Consider the following 19,183-nt stretch of genomic DNA (forward strand, 5'->3'; position numbering starts at 1 on the left):
CACTGATCTGTTCTGTATTTATGCCTACAATATTCTCTTGTGCTGCAGCAAGCAAGAATGTCATTGTCCTATCTGGGACACTTGACAATAAACTCTCTTGACAACTTGAAAATGAATGAGTGGACCAAGGAGTAATGGAGAGGGGGACACTCGGACTATCTTTGACTGGATTTTGCTGGCTTTTCCTTGCGCGAAAAGTTATACCCTTATCATGTATTTATACACTGTAAATGGCTCGATAATGTAATCATATATTGTCTTTCTGCTTACTGGATAGCACAACCAAAGCTTTTCACTGTACCTCGGTTCACGTGACAATTAACTAAACTAAACTAACCTGTGGGAAGCAAAAAGGGGAGAGGGAAAGGGCGGAGATGTGGCTGGTGGTGGAATCCTTTTGGAGCTGGAGGAAGTGGTGAAGGTTGCGGTTCAGAACGCCAGGATCAGGAACACTGAGACACAATCTCAGGGGCGGCACAGTCGTAACACTGCTGCCTCACAGAGCCAGAGACCTGGGTTCAATGCTCACTACGGGTGCTGTCCATGCTGTGTTTGTACATTCCCCCTGTGATCGTGTTGGTTTTCTCCAGGTGATCCTGTTTCCTCCCATATTCCAAAGACGTGCAGGTTTCTGGATTAATCGGCTTCTCCAAATTACCCCGGTGTGTAGGATGTGAAAGTGGTGTAACATAGAACTAATGTATGGTAGAGTCTGAAGAAGGGTCTCGAATGTCGCCCATTCCTTCTCTACAGAGATGCTGCCTGTCCCGCAGAGTTACTCCAGCATTTTGTGTCTACCTTCCATTTAAACCAGCATCTGCAGTTCTTTCCTGCACACTAATGTATGGTTGATCAATGGTTAGTGTAGACTCAGTGGGCCAAAGGGCCTGTTTCCATGCTGTATCTCTAAACTCGAAACAATCCTTAACCACGAAAAGACTGCTTAAGAAGAGGAGCTAAGAACAGAGGTATTATTCCTGGTTTCACAAACCCAAAAGATTTACCCCCAAAATGGGGAGAAACCCCCGAAATTGCTTGGAAACTGGGGACCAATTAAGATCAAAACATGTGGCGGAGCAAATGGCAATTATGAAATTCACTTCATAAATATGTAGTTGATTGCTGGTGTCACAGGCAGTGTCAAAATGAGTGGGTTTAATTTAATCTGTTCTGTCCATAATAATGAGCCACTCTGGTGTTTCAGCTGACCTCTGGATAAGCATTCACTGTTGTGTTAAAATTGGTGAGATGTGTGCATTATTGTGGGCTGCAGGAGTAGATTATCAGTTTACTGCTTGCTCGTAATTAGAAGGTAGAATCTTAGATGGTGAGCAAAATGGTTCCTGCACCACTCATTGCAAATGTCACAGGTGCATTGGCAGTAACAAGATACCTAAGATAAAAAATACTCTTGAAGAAATAAAAATGTATGAAGAGCAGTGCTCATGACCAACTGGAAATGTTATTAATCACAGTGATGCTAAATCAAAGGTTGAGGTATAGTTAAAAAAATCAATTTTAGCTCCTCCATCAAAATAACAAAACACACAAAATCTTGATGTCAATTTTAACTATTTTATGGATTCTGGGTTTGGTTTGTAGTGGGAACTATTTGTTCTTTGCATTAAAACAAATGCTTCCTGATATTTGTGTTGAAAATACCTTTCGCTAGTTTTAAACCCTTTTCTGGTCCCAGGTAGCCTTAGTTTAGAGATACAATATGGAAACAGGCCCTTCGGCCCACCAGGTCCATGTCGACCTTCAATCATCCTTCACACCCATCTGAAGAGGGGTCTTGATCCGAAACATCACCTGAACATTCCTTTTGTTCAGAGATGCTGCCTGACCCGCTGAGTTACTCCAGCATTTTGTGTCTATCTACCCGTTCACACTAATTCCGTGGTGTCCCACTCTTGCATCCACTCACTGCAAATTAGGGGCAATTTACAGACGGCCAATTAACCTACAAGCCCGCACATGTTTGGGATGTGGGAGGAAATCGGAGCACCTGGGTGAAACCCACGCAGTCCCAGGGAGAACATGAAAACTCCACACAGACGGCACCTGAGACCAGGATCAAATCCGGGTCTCTGGTGCTGTGAGGCAGCAGGTCTGTGCCACTGTGCCTCATTGTTGCGCTGCCTGCTAGCTTACTTTACAAGATGTAGAAACAAGGAACTGCAAATACAGGTTTACAAATATAGACATAAAGTGCTAGAGTAACTCAGCAGGTCAGGCAGCACCCCTGGAGAACATGGATAGGTGTCATTTCCGGTTGGGATCATGCTTACTTTGCAAACTTATTTTAGATTTACCCTGTTTAAGAAAGCAGTCTGAGTCTGAAGAAGTGTCTCGACCCGAAACGTTAGCTATTCCTTCGCTCCGTAGATGCTGCCTCACCCGCTGAGATTCTCCAGCATTTTTGTCTACCTTAGATTTACCATATATAAAGTTTCCTCATTTCACCACAAAACCTTCATAGCCTCAATCTTTCCTCTCAATCCTACCAGACATCTATTAGGTTTTGTTCAAAGTATTCAAAGGTTTTTATTAGTCACATTCATGTTGTTCTTGTCTTCAACGTATTTGGAAAATGAATGTTTCACATGCATCCTTTTTACTAATCATGTCCAGCGTTCATTGCAGAACAGTACAACATGCAATTTTACTGTGGTTTTTTCTGCTTTGTACACATAAAAATATAATGCATATAATATAATATAATGTAATATATATGAATGCAACATACTATGTATTCTCTTTGTTATTGTTCCACCGTGCTTTAACATGTTTATTTTCAAATACATCAGAAGTAATAAATAATGACGACAATTTATTAAATTTGGTGTGTTGAATTTATTGACACACCACTTATGCTATTTCAATATTGTTTTTTTTTTAATGTATTTCCTTTAACTTTATATGGAGTGATCACAGGGGAAAACACAGGAGCACACAGCAGCTAGGACTCACTACAACACAAGGTGGAGCTATCCACCTCATCATCTCATCATCCATTGAGTGTTCTGTAGGACTGCACTAAGATGAAATACCACCTTGTAAAAAGCACATATTCAAATACACTGTTTATTCACAAGCGTAGAGCTACTGGTCCACTTAATACGTGAAGAAACACGTTTCTTTCATATTTTGGTAAGCTGGCAGTGCCCATTTAAAAAAAAAAGGCGCTTTGCATGCCTCCTTGATCTCTGAAAAGTGGGTGTTAAAGGGTGGATCTAATCATTGGTCAGGAGGAGTGTTTTATGTAGATCTTCCCACTATCAATATCTGTTGAATCCATTGTGTACAGGATCTTGGGAAGAGTGAAGTCAAAGAGCCCTCCCTTAAGAAATTATGGTTCATGCATGTTTTTACATACTCTAGACAAGGGTTTTAGAAATACAGCGCGGAAACAGGCCCTTCAGCCCCACAACGACCAATGATCACCTGTACACTAGTTCTATTCTACCCACTGGGGACAATTTACAGAAGCCAATTAACCTGCAAACCCGCTCGTCTTTGGAATGTGGGAGGAAACCAAAGCACCCGGAGGAAACCACGTGGTCACAGGGAGAACGTGCAAACTCTGTACAGGCAGCACTCATAGTCAGGGTCTCTTTAACTGAATTCATTGCTGTAATCCCTCGGGCACTTAAAGCTCGGCACAGCTTGTTAAACTCTGGTATTTTTTTCTTTAAAAGGAAAACTGTTAAGAATTTAACTCGACGAGATGTTAATGTGTAACACGCTGCAGACTTTATTCCGAAGTTTACTGTGACCTGCAGCCATCATCAAGGGGCTGAAACCTATAAAGACTGCGGCACAGTAGTTTGCCAAAGTCAACAAGAAGTCTGTGGCAGGGCCGCCGTTGTGGTTGTAGTAATACACTGCCACCAAGTGTGTGCCCGAACACAGGACAAAGAGCGAGACCAAAGCCATGATCAACTTTGTTGCTGTCCGCTCCACCTGCACGCTGTGTAGGTGATCGTCTGCAATCGCCCTGATGTGCTCGTTGAGATAATACACGGTGCTGAGGTTGGTGCAAATCATCAGGACAATGGGCAGGAACTCATGCAGGATGAGAGAGACTGCTGCAAATACGATGCCGTGTTGCTGAGACGGAAACTTCCAGGAACAGGAGAGGAAAGGTTCCTCAGTGGTGCTTACCAACATCAGCTTCTTGGTGTGGTTCACGCCGACCTTCTCGGTGAAAACAAAAGCGGGGATGGAGTAGATAAAATTGACAAACCACACCCCGCTTAAGATCACCAGCACATAGATGATCTCCTTCATCTTTGTGCTCAGATGGAAGTGTTGTTTTATCTTCAGAAAGTGGAAGCAACTGAGACAGAAAGTGACCCAAACGCTAACACACTTCAGCCACAGCCAAAGGAACATGAACACTTTGCACCAGCTGAGGTTCAGGGACATTTTTACTCCCGACTCCGTAATAAAGAGCAGGATGTTTCGAAAAGTTGAGATGAGTAGATTGACAGCGGCGAGGTTGGCTAGAATGATGTCCGAAGCAGCAAGGCTGTGGTATTCCGTGGATGTAGCTATTATTGTCACCAACACCAGTATATTGCCCAAAATCCCCAGAAATACCAGGATACCATACACGATGAGCTGGGCAGAACTCTGAAATTCCATCCCCTTCGCTTTTGGATCCTTCGATCTCGAAACCGGTACCTGCAATAGATTAAACATAGCTGTGCTGTAAAGTGACATCTGTTTTATGGAAAGACAGTGAACTGCAGATGCTGGAATCTAGAGCAAAACACTAGAGTGCTGGCGGGTCAGGCAGCATCTGTGGAGGAAATGGACAAACAATGTTTTGTGTCGGCACCCTTGAGAAGGCTCCCAACCCAAAATGTTGTCTGTCAAGCAGGTATATTGGAAACCAAACAGTATCCATTGTTTCTAATGAGATGGATTGAATACTAAAGCTGGGAAGTTGTGCCTCCGCTATATAGAGTATTGGTGAGACAATATTGGGAATTCATGTACAGTCTCCATCTCCTTATTTAAACAAAATTAGAAATCTTGTTGCAAGCAAAACAGAGTTTACTGCACTGATCTCTGGAATGGGCAGGTTGCCTTTTGTGAAAAGAAAAGAAAGACTGGACTCGTATCCTTTGGAGTTTAGGAGAAAGAGTCATAAATGCATTGAATCACACAAGGTCTTGAAGGGACTTAGCAGGGTGGGTATAGAGAGAATGTTTCCTCATGCAAGATCTTAAACCCAGGGTCACTGTTTGAAGATAAGGAATCACTCATTTATGATAGAGTTGAGGCAGAATTGTCCTTGTTTGGTGTAGAAGCAAGGAACTGCTGATGCTGGTTTACAAAGAAAGACACAAAGTGCTGGAGTAACCCAGCATCTCTGGAGTACATGGATAGTTGACCCTCCTTCAGTCCCGACCCAAAACGTCAACGGTCCATGCTCTCCAGAGAAGCTGCCTGACCCGCTGAGTTACTCCAACACTTTGTGTCTTTTTTTTGTTCCTGAATGGGTTGTGAGTTTTTGTAACTCATTCCTCAAAGATTATTTCAGGCTGTTTGCTGCCTCAAGTGTCCATCCATTTCCCATAAGAAGACCCTGATTCTGTTTCCAGTACCCTGGCTGGCAGCAAGTCAAACTTCCCGGGAAAGACGTTTTTCCTGAAACCTTTCTTGTATCTTGTGCTGTAAAGTGTGTCCTCTAGTCCTTGAAAACCATGCTAATAGCACAGCCACTTTATCTAAACCAGACATCTCTGTTCCTGGACACTGTTTAGATTGAATTCATAGTGCGTTCTCTCTCTTTATTCTTTCTGTCTAAATATGCCCTTGACTTGAATATGGGCTGAATAATGAGTGTGGCCAGAGTCTTAAGTAAGATTTACTAATGGAACACAACACCCCACTGAAGTTTTGACAACGAGCTGGGAATTACTGTGTAGGAAGTTGTCAAGATTTCTTTTTTATATTTGGCAGCAATATAACGCATGACTTTTTCAATTATTTTAACTGATGTTATGCTCCTCATTTAATACCATGCACCTTCCCCAAATGAAGATGCATTCTGGTAAACTACATCAAGCACTGTGTCCAGGTTTTGGTGTGCTAATCTAATTGGAAATGCATGACCAATAATCCCCAGAAGCAGCATTAACAATCCTTCACCAGGTCTCGCCACTATCGATGTCAACCACTGAGGCTACATCTGAGGAGAAATTGCAAAGAGTTGGGGATGTCGCCCAGTCCATCTCAGACCAGATTTCCCCACCAGTTGACTTCATCTCCACTTCACACTGCTTCAAGCAAACACACAGCCACCGTAAACAAAGACTTGTCCCACACCCAGTGTCCCATTCTTTTTCCCTGCTCCCGTCCGACAGTCTTTACAGAAACTTGGAAGTGCGCACCACCAGATTCAGTAAAGGCCCCTTTCCCACTTTCCCGAGTTTGCCCCTTGATTCGAACTCGGGGAATGTCGGTAGCGAGCTCGTGGGAGGCCATAGGAGTCCGTAGATGTTTTGTAGCGGCCCGTAGGAACTCGGGGTAGCAGGTAAGTCGGGATGTTTTATCAACAGGTTGAAAAATGTCCACAAGTAAAAAAAATAGCCCCGAGTACCAACGAATGGCTATCCTCCGAGTTCGAATCAAGGGGGAAACTCGGGAGAGATCGTGAGTAACTCGGGAAAGTGGGACAGGGCCTTAACAGCTTCTTCTCCTCTGTTATTAATCTTCTGAACGGTCCTTCCATAAACTAGGGTACTGTCCAATTCACATCAACCCCATTGCAGACATTGGACTTTGTCCATAGAACTGGAGCACAACGATGCTGAGAAACTATATTCTGCACTCTGCTTCTTCCCCTTTGCTCTACCTTTTGCACTTGAGTTTGATTGTATTTATATACAGTATTATCTGATATGATGAGTTGGAGTGCAAAAGCAATGCTTGTCACTGTATCTTGCACACATGACAATGGTCAAGTCCACAGCAGCTCTTTCCAGGATCAATACAATTCTGAGAGAATCATAAGAGTCCTACAGCATGGAAACTGGACCACTAATCCCATTTTATTCTCCACACACTCCTACCATACCCCCTAGATTCTATCACCCACCTACACACTAGGGTCGGTTTATAGTTGCCAATTAAGCGATCACCCTGCTCATCTGGGGCTCCCAGTGGAAACGCACATGATCACGTGGGAGAATGTGCAAACTCCACATAGACAGCACCAGAGGCAGGAATAGAGGCCGGGTCACTGGAGCTGTGAGGCAGCAGCTCTACTAACTGTGATGCCCCAAATTCAATCCACTTCCCTCTGCAATTTAAATGTAATGCTGTAATTTATTTTCTCTTTCAACTCTTCATCTAATTCCCTTTGGGGGGCTATTTTCAAGTTTATATTCATCCCCGCCTGCCAAACCTCTTTCAGTATAAAAATATTTCTACTCACATTGTTTCTAGATCTCTTGCCAAGGAACTTTGGGCAGATTTCCAGTGTTATCTCCCCACCATTGCAGAATAGAGCTCAGTGCATTGTCACTGGATAGTCAAAAGGTTAAGTTCGTTTTGGAGTCATAGAGTGATACAGTGTGGAAACAGGCCCTTCGGCCCACACTGCCAACATGTCCCATCTACACTTGTCCCACCTGCCTGCATTTGGCCCATATCCCTCCAAACCTGTCTTGAGTACAGTTTTACGGATGCTAGTAAATCTCAGGTACTTTGTCCACGTGTCAATGCTCAAGTGGAAGGAAGATTATTCACATTTGGTGTAAGATAGCAAGAGGTTACAGTACATGATGGTCTTTGCTGGAGATAGAACAACAAGTATACAACTAAACAACAAGCAAACAACTAAATCCTTGAGCTATGTATTTTTAGCTGATTAAGTAGGTTGCCTGTTAGTATTCGTAACAGATTTGAATGTTCTTAAGATGTGATTTCTGCCAAAGCTGCGCTAAATTCTCAAGAGTTAGCGGGATGTCTCATTAAGGAAGTAGTTAGCACTCGATAATGGAGAAAGGGAAACTGTATGTAATTGAGAAAGATCAATGATGATGGCCAGTTCACCACAAAAACGTAAAACTTATGGTTTTCATTGTTTGATAATCTTTTTATTTCTGGCCGTGTTTGTTTGGTGAAGACACTGATTAATACCACATGTAATATCCTTGCATTTTAACATTTACAGGCGGTTACTCAGGGACATTACCTGTAATGATAAACCTTCATTTGGTTACCAGGAAATTCTACGGCTAATACTAACCAAAAGACAGAAAAAAAAATGATGCCTGTACAACAAGCCGGTCATCTCCTTGATGTTAATGAGGAACGGCACAGTGGCACAGTTGGTAGAGGTTCTGCCTCACAGCACCAGAGACCTGGGTTCAATCCTGACCTCGGGTGCTCTCTGTGTGGGATTTGCAAGTTCTCCCTGTGACCCACAAGGGTTCCTCCCCGCAGTGCACATCCCCAAAACGTGCCAGTTTGTAACGTTGATTGGCCACTGCGAAGGTGCCCCTCATGTGTGGGACTGGATGAGAGAGTGGGATAACATAAAACTAGTGGGATTCTGTGGAATTGTCTGGAATTCTCTGCCGCAGAGGGCAGTGGAGGCAGGTTCTCTGGATGCTTTCATGAGAGAGCTAGATAGGGCTCTTAAAAATAGCGGAGTCAGGGGATATGGGGAGAAGGCAGGAACGGGGTACTGATTGGGGATGTTCAGGCATGATCACATTGAATGGCGAAGCTGGCTCGAAGGGCCAAATGGCCTCCTCCTGCACCTATTGTCTATTGTCTATTGTCTAGTGTGAACGGGTGATCAATGTTTGGTGTGGCCTCGGTGGGCCGAATGGTTGGTTCCCATGCTGTATCTCTAAAACTAAACTAAAAAAAACTAAAACTGAACCAAATTGTCTGCAGTATTTAGGGAGGGCTAGGATCTGGGAGAGTTAATGGCAAAATTAAGAGAATTAAACGGGATCACTGTAGGATTAATATAAATAGGCGATCGATGGTTGCCAAGGACTTGGTGAGCCGAAGAGCCTTTTCCATGCTCTGTGATTCTATAGAAAAAGTAATGGGAGGGTGAAATTATGTACAAAGAGGATGGAAATGGATTATGGATGAGTTCCCCACAATAATCTATCCGACTGCTGTAAACTCTATGCTTTTGAGGATTTGAAGCCTATTTTGAATCGATCCTTCCAGACAAAACCCAACGGTAGTTACTTCAATGGTCCGTTGATCTTCAAACACTGGCAGAATCTATCAGCGGCTCTGTCTTTTCTCAGCTGTACCAGAAGATTGTTGAAGTTCTCATCTGCCACAGGTAAACAAATAAATAACAAACTGGAGTTAAAGAAGCAGGGACAAAAAAAAATCAAAATATCTTTCTATTTCCTTTCTCCCTAGTACGGATTAATTTTCTTCAAGTCTCTGTAAAAAATTGAGTGAAGAATATCTGTCATCGTTTATGGTCAGGGGATATATTAGATTAACAGAGTCTGATGTAATCTAATACATTAGACAGAGTAAACCCAATTGGAGCCGTGTTGCTTCGGTGCTAAGGAGACCCGGGTTCGATCCTGACCTTGGGTGCTACTGTGTGGAGTTTGTACATTCTCCCTATGACTGCGTGGGTTTCCTCCCGTTTTCTCCCACATCCCAAAGATGTGCGGGTTTGTAGTTAATTGGGTGAAAAATGCAGGAAAAAAGTTCCTGATGTTGGGGGAGTCCAGAACCAGGGGTCACAGTTTAAGAATAAGAGGCAGGCCATTTAGGAGTGAGATGAGGAAAAAAAACATTTCACCCAGAGAGTTGTGAATCTGTGGAATTCTCTGCCACAGAAGGCAGTGGAGGCCAATTCACTGGATGTTTTCAAGAGAGAGTTACATTTAGCTCTTAGGGCTAACGGAATCAAGGGGTGTGGGGGGGAAAAGCAGGAATGGGGTACTGATTTTGGATGATCAGCCATGATCATATGGAATGGCAGTGCTGGCTCGATAGGCTGTATGGCCTACTCCTGTACCTATTTTTCTAATTGGCCTGTGTAAATTGCTCCTAGTGTGTAGGGACTGGATGTGAAGTTAGATTAACATAGAACTAGTGTGAACAGGTGATCGATGGTCAGTGTGGACTCAGTGGGTTGAAGGGTTTGTTTCCATGTTGTATCTATCAATCAATCAATCAATAACAGGAAGACAGAGTCCAAGATCTGAATATCTTGAATTACATCTTTACCTTAATTACACAGAGTCCATATCGCTCAAACATCCATATATATTTTCCCCCTCCAAATAAAATGACTTTAATTTTTTAAAGGCTGGAAAAGGCGGTTTCGTCCTTAGCCTGGCCAACCATTGAATACCCATTTCCACTAATCCAACACTCACTGGCCTCATTTGATTTTCCCCACTTTCCCCAACAATTCCCCCCAGATTCCCCCCTCCCCTAAACACCGGGAACAATTTACAGTCTAATTGACCAACCAACCTGCAGGCCATGGGGATGTGGGAGGAAACCCGCAAGGTCACAGGGAGAATGTGCAAACTCCACATGGACAGCACCCGAGTTCAGCGCTAAGCCAGGGTCACTGGACCTGCGAGGTTCTACCATCAGTGCTGCCCTTGTCAGGAGGAGATTGTATTATTGGTTGAGATAACTGAGAGAACATTTAATTTTCTCCTTGATTTTATCTTGAACAATAGTTTCAGTAGCGAGCCTTTCAATTCCTTAGGGCTATTCTGTTGAGTAATTAGATTGCTGTTGATCTGGATCTCGACTCTGTTTGCTGCCTTTGCTTGAGAATGCCTTGTTAGTCATAGAATCCTGGACTCATAAGCATGGAAACAGATCCCCTGGTCTACCATGCCCATGTTGGCCATTAGGTTCCTATCTAACCCCATTTATCAGTACTCAGCCCTGTATGCCATGTATTCATGTAAATACTTCTTAAATATTAAGAAAGTCTCTAGCTCCAAAATTAAGTGGCTTCCAAATTTCACCCATTCACTGAGAAATGAAGAAAAAATTCTTCCTCAAAACCCCTTTAAATTCCCTAAATTAATCCTATGCCCAGTGGTTTATACACACCTTGGCTTTTCCTCACCAGGAAATAAAAAAGTTGCTATCTTCGCTAATATTACCCCTCTTCATTTTGTGTGCCTCCATCCTCAAACTTCCTCATGGAACACAAACCAAGTCTGTCTGATCCCCCCCTCACAGCTGAATGCCCCATCCCAGGAAGGCGATTCCTGACGAAGACACAAGAAACTGCAGATGCTGGAATCTTGAGTAAAACACAAAGTGTTGGAGGCACTCAGAGGATCAGGCAGCATCTGTGGACAGGCAAGGTTTGTGTAGGGTCCTCAGTCTGGAGAAGGGTCGCGACCCGAATCGTTGCCTGGCCATTCCCTCCCCCGAAACATCCTGCCGAGTTTTCTTTCCTTCCCACTCCCACTATTACAGAGAGTTGTGGACGCAGCCCAGACCATCACGCAAAGCAACCTCCCTTCCATTGACTCCATCTACACCACGCTGCTTCAGCAAGGCCACCAGCATAATCAAGGACCAGTCTCACCCTGACCACTCCCTCTCTTCCCCTCTCCTATCGGACAAGAGGCACAAAAATATGAAAACGTTCACCTACAGATTCAGTTTCTACCCAGCTGTAACTGAGCCATTCTGCCACCTGCATTCTTGACTTCCAATCTACCTCATTGGAGACCTATGGACTATCTCTAATTATGAGACTTTATCTTGCACTAAATGTTGTGCCCTTTGCCTTTATCTGTACACTGTGGACGGCTTGATTGTAATCATGTATAATCTTTTCACTGACTTGATAGCATGCAACAAAAGCTTTTCATTGAACCTTGGTACACGTGACAATTAAACATGGCGACCAGAACTGCACACAATATTCCAGATGTGGACAAAAACTGATGTTCTATACAGTTGCCCATATTCTCCTTATTTCCCATGTCCTGGCTAATGAAGACAAAACTACCTTCTTAATCACTTTATCTACCTGTACCGCTGCCTTTCTAAACCTTTCCGATCATGTGCCTGTCCAAGTGTCTTCCTCAAAAACATGGAGTAACTCACCGGGACAGGCAGCATCTCTGGAGAGAAGGATGGGACCCTCAAAGTCTGTAGAAGGGTCCCATCCCAAAACTTCACCCATTCCTTCTCTCCAGATATACTGCCTGTCCCACTGAGTTACTCCAGATTTTTGTTTCTATCTTCGGTTTAAACCAGTATCTGCAGTTCCTTCCTACACACATCCTCTGGCAGCTCATTCCATATACCCACCACCCACTGTGTGAAAATGTTGCCCCTCAGGTTAAATTTCCCCCCTCTCACCTTAAACCTGTATCTTCTGGTCCTTGATTCCCCTGCCATGGGGGTAAAATACTATGCATTCATCCTATCTATTTCCCTCATTATTTTATACATCTCTATTAGATCACCCCTCCGCCTCCTGTGCTCCAAGGAATAAATCTATTTGATCCAATGTCTTTAATAGTTTAAATGCCTCCAATAGCTAACCCTTCATAATCCTACACACAACAACATTTGAAATGATATTTGTTTAATAGTTTTGCAGGGAACTCTTGGCATTTTATCATCATGATTCGAGTCAATACTGTGCCTGCAACCCCCACAACAAACAAATATAAAGACTGAGATTCAGAAGCGCAATTTTAACAACTGTTGCCTTGGTGATCTTAATTGCACTCAATTTGCATTCAGAGTTCGTAGAATTTTGTAATATAACGTTGACGGCTCTGAAATTAAATTAACAAAATCCCATCCCAGTTGTTGTATATTTTAATTACCTTTTCCATCTTAAATTAAAAAAAGATACCAGTGGAAAAAAACGTAGAAGCTTTCTGTTATGTAAGATGGAACTGCAGATGCTGGTTTACACCGAAGGTTGACTGCTCAGCGGAACAGGCAGCATCTCTGGAGAGAAGGAGTGGGTGGCTTTTTGGGTCATAATGTTATCAGTGATAGGAGCAGAATTAGACCATTTGGCCCATCAAGTCTACTCCGGCTGATCTGTCTTTCCTTCCTAACCCCATTCTCCTACCTTCTCCCCATAATCCCTGACATCCATCAAGTCTTCAGTCTGAAGCAGGGTCTCGACCCGAAACGTCACTAATTCCTTCTCTCCAAAGATGCTGCCTGTCCCACTGAATTACTCCAGCATTTTGTGTCTATCTTCAAAACTTTTCGGTTAGTCACTTTACACAATAGTATTGCTGGAGCACAACCCTCTAATTAAAGCCCAAGAACATCAAGCTGCTGTAACTATCTGATGGGCGATTGTTGTGAATGCGACTCTGCCCACATTGGTTGATCAAGCCAGCATGTCCACCCTGTCAGCACATCAAGCCTTGGCACCCCAGCTGAAATTGACAAATAAATCTGTTTGGATTCTTGGAGACACAAGGAACTGCAGATGCTGGTTTACCAAAAAAAAAGAGACACAAAGTGCTGGAGTAACTCAGCAGTGTTTAAGAAGGAACTGCAGATGCTGGAAAATCGAAGGTAGACAAAAATGCTGGAGAAACTCAGCGGGCGCAGCAGCATCTATGGAGATAGGCAACGTTTTGGGCTGAAACTGAAGTTTCTGAAGAAACTGAAGAACATGGATAAATGACATTTAGGGCCAGTCTGAAGAAGGGTTTTGGTCAGTAACTCAGCAGGTCAGGCAGCATCTCAGGAGAACAAGGATAGGTGATGTTTTGGTTGGAGACCCTTCTTCAGACTGGTCCTGACCCTAAATGTCATCTATCCATGTTCTCCAGAGATGTTGACTGACCCGCTGAGTTATTCCAGCACCAAGAGCTTCTTTGCATGGATTCTTGTTCCTGATCATCCAGAAGATGGACATGCTGGACCATTGGGGGGGGGAAGGATCAGCCTTGATGGAGATGGAGATGTCTCCATCCCAGCTCCAGGATTAAAGGTCAAGATCAAGCATCAAGAATAACCAAGGTATTTAAGAAGGAACTGCAAATGCTGGAGAACCGAAGGTAGACAAAAATGCTGGAGAAACTCAGCAGGTGCAGCAGCATCTATGGAGCGAAGGAAATAGGCAACGTTGGAAATAGGCGACATTTCAGGCCGAAACCCAAAGGTTAGAGAAATCAATATCCATTAGGCCAGGTAGACAAAAGTGCTGGAGAAACTCAGCGGGTGCAGCAGCATCTATGGAGCGAAGGAAATAGGCAACGTTTCCTTCGCTCCATGCAAAGAGTTGAACAATCTCCACTATAGGAAATAGGTAACGTTTCGGGGCCGAAACCCGGAAGGGTTTCGGCCCGAAACGTTGCCTATTTCCCTCGCTCTATAGATGCTGCTGCACCCGCTGAGTTTCTCCAGCATTTTTGTCTACCTTGGAATAACCAAAGTATGGGACAAAAGGTGCTACCAATCACAGCCTTGAGGAAGAAAGATCTTGCACGCATTGTGTACAGCTTGATTGCAGGAAATCCTTATCCTGCCAAATATACGCAGTGAGCAGCATTTTTTTTTTTACAGGAGGTTTCAGGGTTTAAGCAGCTGCTGCAATGGAAGCAGGCGCAAATAACAAAACGTGGCCCTGTCATGTTTAAAGCAAAGCACAGCCCTGTTGAAGTCGGAGGAAGAAGGTCTACGTCAAGGAGTAACTGTGCCTGAGGAAAATAGACCTGATGAAAAACATAACCAAAAACGAAACGCAAGACCGAATGCAAACTGATCCGGGCTTCTGATGTTAAGAAGGAATTGCAATGGGCTAGAATTTACTTGGGTATTTATTTCCCTTCTGACCATTTTCTCCCCATAAATATCTGGAAAAGCATATTCTTAACAACACAAAAAAAAAGATCAGCAGGTACCTCAGTGACTAAACAATCTCTCTCATAATCAAAGGAAATTCAAGGAAACAGAAGAAGCCGAGAAATGAACCAAAAAAACACAACAGCAAACCGTGGGTCAGAAAGCAGAGGAGATAAATTTTGGATGACAAGAGAGAGATGAAAGACGGAGAGGAACATTGAGAGAACGTTACTTTCCGAGATATTTAATTCCCAGAGTATTTGTTTCAAGCTACAATACATTATTTAGTAGCGATGTATGTGTTCATCTCACCGTTGTTATTCAAGCAAATTCTGGAATAGTGTGTCTTGACTTGGGCAGGAGGAGACCATTAATCTAAAGATGTAGGAAAGAACTGCAGATGCTGGTTTAAATCGAAGGTGCCGGAGTAACTCAGCGGGACAGGCAGCATCTCTGGAGAGGAGGAAGGGTGACATTTTATGCCAGGACCCTTCTTCAGACTGATGTCAGGGGAAACATAGAAAATAAGTGCAGGAGCAGGCCATTCGGCCTGCACCGCCATTCGATATGATCATGGCTGATCATCCAACTCAGTATCCCATCCCTGCCATCTCTCCATACCCCCTGATCCCTTTAGCCACAAGGGCCACATCTAACTCCCTCTTAAATATAGCCAATTAACTGGCCTCAACTACCTTCTGCGGCAGAGGATTCCACAGATTCACCTGTGGGCAGGAAAGCGATAGAATGTAGTCGGAGACAGTAAGACTGGTGGGGGAACTGGAAAGGGGGATGGGATGGAGAGAGAGGGAAAGCAATGGGGCTATTTGAAGTTAGAGAAATCAATGTTCATACCGCTGGGGTGTAAGCTACCCAAGCAAAATATGAGGTGCTGTTCCTCCAATTAGCGCTGGGCCTCACTCTGACAATGGAGGACGCCCAGGACAGAAAGGTCAGATTGGGAATGGGAGTTGGAGTTAAAGTGCTGAGCAACCGGGAGATCAGGTAGGTTAGGGTGGACTGAGTGCAGGTGTTCAGCAAAACGATCGCTGAGCCTGCGCTTGGTGTCGTCGATGTACAGGAATCGACACCTGGAACAGCGGATACAGTAGATGAGGTTGGAGGAGATGCAAGTGAACCTCTGCCTCACCTGGAAAGACTGTCGGGGTCCTTGGATGGAGTAGAGGGGGAGGTAAAGGGACAGGTGTTGCATCTACTGCGGTTGCGGGGGAAAGTAGCTGGGCAGGGGGTGGTTTGGGATGGAAAGGACGAGTTGACCCGGGAGTTGCGGAGGGATCGGTCTCTGCGGAAAGCAGGAAGGGGTGGAGATGGGAAGATGTGGCGAGCAGTGGGATCCCGTTGGAGGTGGCGAAAATGTTGGAGGATCATATGCTGCATGTGATGGCTGATGGGGTGGAAGGTGAGGACAAGGGGGACTCTGTCCTTGTTACGAATGGGGGGAGGGGGAGCAAGAGCAGAGCTGCGGGATATCGAGGACATATATCCTCGAAATTAATAATCTAAAGGTGGTGCTTACCTTGGCTGCAACTAGGTGTAGTCAGCAAGGCTGGAGGGTGAGCATCTTGTGTCTATTCCAGACGGATTCTACTCTGGTTTTTAAACAGTTATTTTGCTGACCAGGTAAACATGTTCACCTCATTGACCAGGTAATCGATGCCTAGCAACTAAACAATTGGTTAATGAGCCATGGACAATTCATGAAGTGTTCTCACTTCTCTTCATTAACTGGCTGCCGTCATCATTATTAATAAATATCAATATGTCCTTTTATTATATTTTGGAATCATTTCCAGATTATTATTATTATTATTATTATTCTACTTTTTTCTGTTTGATCTCAATGATATTTCTGTTTATCTTAAGTAATGGGGTCAAGGAAAACGCTCCGGTTTCCTCCCACACTCCAAAGACCTACGGGTTTGTAGGTTAATAGGCTTTGGTAAAATTGTAAATTGTCCCTAGTGTGTGTAGGATAGTGTTAGTGTGCAGAGATTGCTGGGCCATATGGACTCGGTGTTCCGAAGGGCTTGTTCCCTCTCTGTATCTCCAAACTAAAGTAAACTAAACTAATTACACTTCTTTATATTACTCTAGTTATGGTGATCTGTGTCTTACCTATTGCAAACCATATCCAGCAATGAAAACACCAATAGCAACCAGCCATTAACGTCCATTTTATGCTGGTGTTTGCTTTAACTTCAATTCTAAATTGAATTTAAAAATAAGGTGTCTTTTTATTCCTCTTTTCATCTCTTTTTATCATTTACCCATCTCAGCAATCTTTTCCAGAGGATTCTTTTCGTACTTGGTTGTCCTTCAGTCTGCAACAATCCCTTTAGTTTCGAGCTACCGCAAGGAACCAGGCCTTTTGCCCCACCGAGTGGACGGCAACCATCGATCCAACCACCCGTTTACATTAGTCCTATGGTTTCCCACTTTCCCCATCCACATTAAGCCTCGCACGTTACAGCCAATGCGCAGCGGCCTATTAACTTACAAATGACTGCACGTTTTGGGAATGTGGGACACGGAATACCTGGAGAAAACCCGCCCGGTCACGGGGAGAACGTACTAACTCCGCACAGACAGGATTAAACTCGGGTCTCTGGCGATGTGAGGCAGCAGCCCAGTTATAGTTATAGTTACATCCTGGGATGTCAGGACTTTCATATGAAGAAAGACTGGATAGACTCGGTTTGTACTCGCTAGAATTTAGAAGATTGAGGGGGGATCTTATAGAAACTTACAAAATTCTTAAGGGGTTGGACAGGCTAGATGCAGGAAGATTGTTCCCGATGTTGGGGAAGTCCAGAACAAGGGGTCATAGTTTAAGGATAAGGGGGAAATCTTTTAGGACCGAGATGACAAAAACTTTTTTCACACAGAGAGTGGTGAATCTCTGGAATTCTCTGCCGCAGAAGGTAGTTGAGGCCACAGTTCATTGGCTATATTTAAGAGGGAGTTAGATGTGGCCCTTGTGGCTAAAGGGATCAGGGGGTATGGAGAGAAGGCAGGAACAGGATACTGTTGGATGATCAGCCATGATCATATTGAATGGCGGTGCAGGCTCGAAGGGCCGAATGGCCTCTACTCCTGCACCTATTTTCTATGTTTCTATGTTTCTATCAAGGGTTTACTGCTAGTTTAGTAGTCTCGATAAATCTGTTTGTAGATGGCATTTCCAAAGCATAGGCCTGTTGACTAGTGGAGCTTTATTTTTAAAGGATTTCTGTTCATTCATACACGTTGAATTTCCACGTCCACCAGTGGAACCGTGTTTATAGAACGTCATGTTGATCAAGCACTGTCGTTTTTCCGAAATTGGTTGCTTCTTATCGTTTTCTTTTCATCTGTTAGTAATTTCATTTTTAATTAAGGACTGTACAGTTTCCAATACCATGAATGTTGAATTAATTCTCAAGTTACAGGGTTAGCTGTGTCACCTTTGCTTTGTAAAAATTGATATGAAATTGGCCACACTTCAGTCATCCTGCATGTACCACCTCGTAACTGAAGTATGAAATGTAATCATTTTCTCTGTTTCCGCAGGATCCTTACACATAACCAGTCAGCTCATAAGTTTCTCCTTCTGTAGCTTAATCTTCCTCTGATGCAACGCACCCTTTGAAATTCCTCATATCCCCAACCCTTACCTTAATATCTTTTTTAATATCATCTCTGCTTTGAATATACTCAATGACTGGGTGGCACAGCAGTAGGTTTGCTGCCTTACAGCGCCAGAGACCTGGGTTCAATCCTGACTACAGGTACTGTCTGCATGGAGTTTGCACGTTCTCCCTGTGACTGCGTGGGCTTTCTCTGGGTGCTACAGTTTCCTCCCACATTCCAAAGACATGCAGGTGTGTAGGTTAATTGGCTTCTGTAAATTGCCCCTAATGTGCAGGACATGAACTAGTGTACAGATGATCGTTGTTGGCATGGACACGATGGGCTGAAGGGCCTGTTTCCACAGTGTATCTAAATGAAACTAAACTAAACTAAGACTGAGTCCTCACAGTTTTCTGAAAAAGACCATGTCACTTCCCTCTGGGTGAAGACATTTCTTCTCATCTCAGTCCCAAGTGGTTGATGGAATGGGTGATGTTTTGGGTCGAGAACCTTCTTCAGACAGTCTGAACTAGGGTCTCGACCCGAAACGTCACCTATTCCTATCCAGAGATGCTGCCTGTCCTGCTGTGTTACTCCCAGCATTTTGTGTCTATCTTTGGTTTAAACCAACATCCGTAGTTCCTTCCTACAACCCAAGTGGTTGATGCCACATTTTGAGATGGGACCCCACCTAGGTATTAGATGCCCAAGGTATTAG

General features: G+C 43.8%; 1 protein-coding gene across 1 annotated transcript; it reads right to left on the bottom strand.

The window, feature by feature from the left end:
- Positions 1-2,937: 2,937 nt before the first annotated feature.
- Positions 2,938-4,650, bottom strand: LOC129711392 (olfactory receptor class A-like protein 4). The gene has a single exon (XM_055659000.1). The coding sequence runs from the start codon at positions 4,648-4,650 to the stop codon at positions 3,718-3,720; it is 933 nt and encodes a 310-aa protein (XP_055514975.1). The 3' UTR covers positions 2,938-3,717.
- Positions 4,651-19,183: the final 14,533 nt, after the last annotated feature.

Source organism: Leucoraja erinacea, chromosome 30, assembly GCF_028641065.1.
Source record: "Leucoraja erinacea ecotype New England chromosome 30, Leri_hhj_1, whole genome shotgun sequence".
Taxonomy (NCBI): domain Eukaryota; kingdom Metazoa; phylum Chordata; class Chondrichthyes; order Rajiformes; family Rajidae; genus Leucoraja; species Leucoraja erinaceus.

Bases quoted from the DNA above. Each gene is read 5' to 3' on its own strand.
- LOC129711392 (XM_055659000.1), bottom strand. From the start codon at position 4,650: ATGGAATTTCAGAGTTCTGCCCAGCTCATCGTGTATGGTATCCTGGTA.